The 5,000-nt window shown below is 37.2% G+C and overlaps 1 protein-coding gene across 1 annotated transcript in view; it reads left to right on the top strand.

Moving 5' to 3' along the window:
* LOC138057911 (A-kinase anchor protein 9-like) overlaps positions 1 to 5,000 on the top strand; it is a 28,901-nt gene that overhangs the window by 17,233 nt on the left and 6,668 nt on the right. Inside the window, exons 3-4 of the mRNA XM_068903818.1 lie at positions 1 to 67; positions 742 to 855. The exon at positions 1 to 67 is cut by the window's left edge and continues 165 nt beyond it. Of these exons, the coding sequence (XP_068759919.1) occupies positions 1 to 67; positions 742 to 855 (181 nt within the window). The remainder of the gene's footprint in view (positions 68 to 741; positions 856 to 5,000) is intronic.

Raw genomic sequence — 5,000 nt, 5'->3', positions numbered from 1 at the left:
TCACATCTCCAAATCAACAGAAGATGATCGCCTTAAGGCATCTCGGTTGGCCTGCCTTATTTTTGAGGTGCGTGGGTGTAAAGTTCTTTATCATGTAATGTGAGAAAGTTTTAAACAATTCTATAACTAATCCAAGGTACTCCTTTTTTTCTAGTAATTAAATTAAAATATGTGAAAGCTGTTGGATCAAATTCTCCGACAGGGCGTCTACAATCAATGTTTTATCATCGGCTTGTTGGCTGATGTTACATTCCGAGTCTCATATGTGGGTATAATTTATTTGGCTATGATTCCGTAAGGCATCACTTACTATTTTAGTACATAAATTGGACAGATAGGGCAAATGTGGACTTTCTTGCCTAGTATATACCTTTGCTTTGCATGTTAATAGAGCAGACGCAAAACTCCAGAGGCTTGTTTGGCCAGCCAAAATATTAACCACCTGTTTTGGTTTTAAACTTTTGCTCATTATTTCAGTTTCTCCTATAAGGCCAAGCGTTCTTAAGCGACAGGATTGTCGAGCAAGGCCTTTGCAGTTTCGGCCGTTTATTTGTTAATTATTTTCACGGATTTCATTGATTGAATGAGCACTTCAGTCACATAATCTCTTCTACGAAGGTAAACAGTTAAGTTGAAGGTTGCCGCCCGTCGTAAATGATGATCATATAACTAAAAAAAAACCCGACTGATTCGACGTAATCAAATGAACAGTAACGAGTTGCATCTGTTTATCTCCCTTAGGTGGCTTATGAGTGTGCTATTAAACTAAGAGAAAACTATGCCGCTCTTTCTTCTTCAATACTGGATACTTTGATTGCTAAAGCACCGACTATTGCCTTTCTGGACGAAAAACAGGTAACTTACAGTAATTGACAGCGGTGTTCATTAATAGTAAACAAGCTGCTGATATCTAATATGGCCACTTCTTGCACCTACCCCGAGACATTCTTTGCCAGGGTTTCCACAAAATATAACTGAGAATGAAAATGGGAGATAACGTCAAGAAATACAAGTAATTGATGCACGAGTATTTCAATAAGCGTCACGAGGTGCCCCCTTGCTCTTCTCCTCACTCGTGTCTCAGACAACAAGACGCTCTAGAAAAGCGTACACTGGGTTGCCTGTGATACGTGTTACACAAAAACAGAAGGCACTGAATTGGGTGGTATTTATTTTATTTTATTTTATTATTATTTTTAATGAGTTTGAGAACTTTAATTACAACTTTTATATCACAATTTTTATGTGTGTACCTATTATGTAATTTACAACATTAATAGTTAATAAATTACTTACAAGGAATTTCCATTGTTAATTACTTATCGCCACTTAAAAACGCCACCATATGTTAGGGATAATAACACAAACCAAGCGCAATAAACTTAAGACAAATAGGGGAGATGGATCTAGAATAAATTTTGTACACATGAACTAAAGACACATTAATTATCGTGGACAAACAATTCAAACTTTTAGAAAATGAGGCGAAGAAGCTTAGTACACAAAAAATTGACTTAAAAATAGAGCGAACATTAGAAGATAGGACGACAAAAGTTTTATAAATGCAAAGTTCATGCCTGTGCCAGGCACAAGCCGTCTGAACACTAGCGAATTCGTCACCGGATGTTCACCGCGAAGAGCGCCGCTATTGTTGTGCTCCAACTCGAGTAAATTTATTAACAGTTATTTTACTGGTACAACCTTACCGTCTATAAAAAGCTTTCCTTTCGTAAATCGCACTTTCTTGCCATGGTCAAAGTCCTCTTTCATAATTGGGAGTGCTTTTTTTCCGAATTTCGAAATCATAAGGGGTAAAGCCTTCCACAAATCTGACTCCTTTCAATGTTTGTTTCCTATCCTGACTCTTGGTGACACGAAGTAGCTCTCGCTTGAAGGGTCTGCTATATAGTTTGACAATAATATTCCTCGGTTTATCCTCGCGTCTTTTGCCAGTACGGTGGGCGTTCTCTACTTCACCAACATCTTCGAAGCCAAGAAGAGTGAGGTACTTCCGTATAATTGATAAGCAGTCTTCACCGTCCTCTTCGACTACACCTACCACATGGATATTATAGTCTCGGGAATATCTTTCCATGCGGTCCACTCTCCCTCTCAGCTCCACATTACCTTCTTGATAAGGCTTTTCGTTTCATTCAGAGCGATATTGACTGCCTGTTTCATACCACTGACATCTTCTTCAAGCTTCTCTACCTTCGGCTTTAACTCATCAATTTCATCAATCTTTTAGCGAGCCGGGTGTCGGTGGTACCTTAAAAAGTTTTAAGTTCGTCACTAATTTTTTGCATTTGTGTTCTGAGGTCGCTTCGAAGGGATTTCAGTTCCTCAAGAATGGCGTCACTTATGTCCGACCCTTCCTTCGTCATCTTTTCTTTTAACCCCGGTTCAACAATTCTTGCTTTTCCTAATCTCTTTCCTGACCTAGCTTGCACCAGACATAAAGCGCGCATAATAACACGTAAGGCTTAGTCAAATTAAAAAACAAGTTTTACTCAGCACGGAACACAACGCAACACGTCTTCACTCCATCGTGTCCAGTCCCAGTCCCCCTGCAGGGTTCCAACTATTTTTTTTAAGTGGGGGGTCATTAAGACCATTTGAGGGTCACCCACATGTCGCGCCAGCAGAGGCCCTTTGGCTTACACGTTCACACCTTTAATTATTTTGTAACATCCTCTCCCATTTTGAGGTCTTTTAGTTTTTTAAGCTTTGGTAATAAATTCAGTTTAAAGATAACAAACACGGTCTTGAATAAAGGTGCACGTGATCACCTTGTGTCAACTGAATTAATTACGGGAAAGAATGTTAATCATTCGTCGTTTTCAGAGTAAAACAACGCACTTTTTAGCCAAGAAACCTCAGTCTTTGGTTTTTTAATTTTGTTGTAATATTTAACTGAATATTTACATTTCATCTGTCGGGTCAGGAATACGAAGCCTTCTTTGTCTTGTTCCTGAGAAACGTATCTATTGTGACTTCAGGGTGAACTATTTACACAATCGCGAGAATAAGCGGCCATGTAATTGAAAATCTTAACATCTATGGGATACAAAAACAGATTTGCGAATCAATGCTGATAGGCACAAAACCAGAAGAAATGGTTAATAAATATGAAATTTGTTACCATCTGAATGTTTTTGGGTTAGAGTAAAGGGATATATTGTCACGCAAATGATGTAATTTTATGACACTCAAAATTCGCAAAAGGCGTGAGTTTCATGTAAACAGTCCTCGCACGAGTAAGTCGTAGCAATAAATTGGATTAACCAGGAAGTTAAAAAATAGTGTTGCCTTCCCAAATAAACTTCATTTTACACTGCAATTACAAAATCATTTGTCAGAGAAATAAAATTCTTGTCCTCGCGTATCACATTTCAACGCACGTATGCAAATTTGTTAACTCATTTTCATCGGGTCCTCAGATCCCCGTGAAATTTTTCTTCTTTCAAATATCAACAAAACATTATTTCTTGTCAAGCGTTCCATCTATTATGTTCAAATAACCTCTAAAAAAGATTTTTTAACGATCCATCCGTAGATATTATTTCATAATTTAATATTCTCTGTGAAAATTTTGCACAACAATCAAAAACACAAAAAAGCAAGCACGCAACAAATGTAGTCGCATTTACCTCTTCGTCGAATTCTCATGCATAACTCAGGAATTTCTAGATGTGATACATCTAGATATTGTCAAGCGTTGCATCTTTTATGCTCAAATAACTGCTAAAAGTAAAGATTTTTTAACGATCTATCCGTATTCCATAGATATTTTTTCATAATTTAATATTCTCTGTCCAAATTTGCGCAACAATCAAAACACAAAAATAGTAACACACGCAACAAATTTAGTCGCATTTACCTCTTCGTCAAATTCCCACGCCTAACACAGGAATTTTTAGTTATTGTGAAAATCTTTCTCTTTTCGTTAGGAATCACCCTTTCAAATTTCAGATTAAAATCGACCGGTGTGTGAATATTTTATGAGTTTTTTTTCAATGGGATGTCAAAAGGCCAAGTGGATGTTATGCATAATCGGGCAAGTTCGGGCGATCAAGTTGCGCGTGTGACCCGTTATAAATATTTTTTCACAAAATGTTCCCGAATCGTCAAGTATCACCACAGAAGACAAGAACATCATTCTAAAAGCTTACTCTACGTTTACAGCAGACGATAAATACCTAAAGTTTACAGATGATAAATACCTAAAGTTTACAGCAGACGATAAATACAAACTCACGTATGTTTAATTAAGTTAACACAACAAAAAGACGCTAACCTCATTTTGACACGAAACTGCTTTACTATTGCCAAAAAAAAGTATCCAGTTAAGCTGGCATATTACAAAACATGATGAATTCATAAGTTGAAACCAAAAGTTACCAGAGAATTTTCCACTTGGTTTCAGTGTTCTACATAACAGCACACTTGGTAAAATATTAGAAATACAGCTCACTTTGATTTCAGCTCGACCGGCGATTGTTGTTGTCAAAGTCCATTACTCCTCGCTTTTAAGATTCCAGACATTTACTTTTCGCCGCCTGTCTTATTTATCCAATTGACGTTCCATTCTTGAGCTCCATAAGGGTATATTTTGTTTAAAGATGCACTAAAACGCCATGCGCGTTATAATTACTTTCGACGCCATTGCAGGTTTAATAATTAAATGTTCTCCTCTGTGCACCAGGGAAATCTACGCATTATCCCAGCCCCCTCAAACCTACCAAAATACGCACAGAAGACTCTATGCACAAAGACACCACTTAGCAGGGGAGTGACAGGCAAGACTTTCCCCGGCACGGAAAAAATAAAAATAAAAATAAAATAAAATTAAAAAAAAAAAACCACAAAATGAAACCCAGATTCCGACTGAGTTTGGCGACCCAGTAATTAACCCTAATGCTTCTTCTCAAGTAAGGATGAACAACTGAATTTACCCTAAGCTAAAAATAGCGCTAATCTTTACATTTACCTTATTGTTG

The sequence above is a fragment of the Montipora capricornis genome, chromosome 7, assembly GCF_036669925.1.
Source record: "Montipora capricornis isolate CH-2021 chromosome 7, ASM3666992v2, whole genome shotgun sequence".
In the NCBI taxonomy this organism is placed as follows: Eukaryota; Metazoa; Cnidaria; class Anthozoa; order Scleractinia; family Acroporidae; genus Montipora; species Montipora capricornis.
Note: the sequence above shows the minus strand (reverse complement) of the source record. Positions and strands in the feature narration are given on the sequence as shown.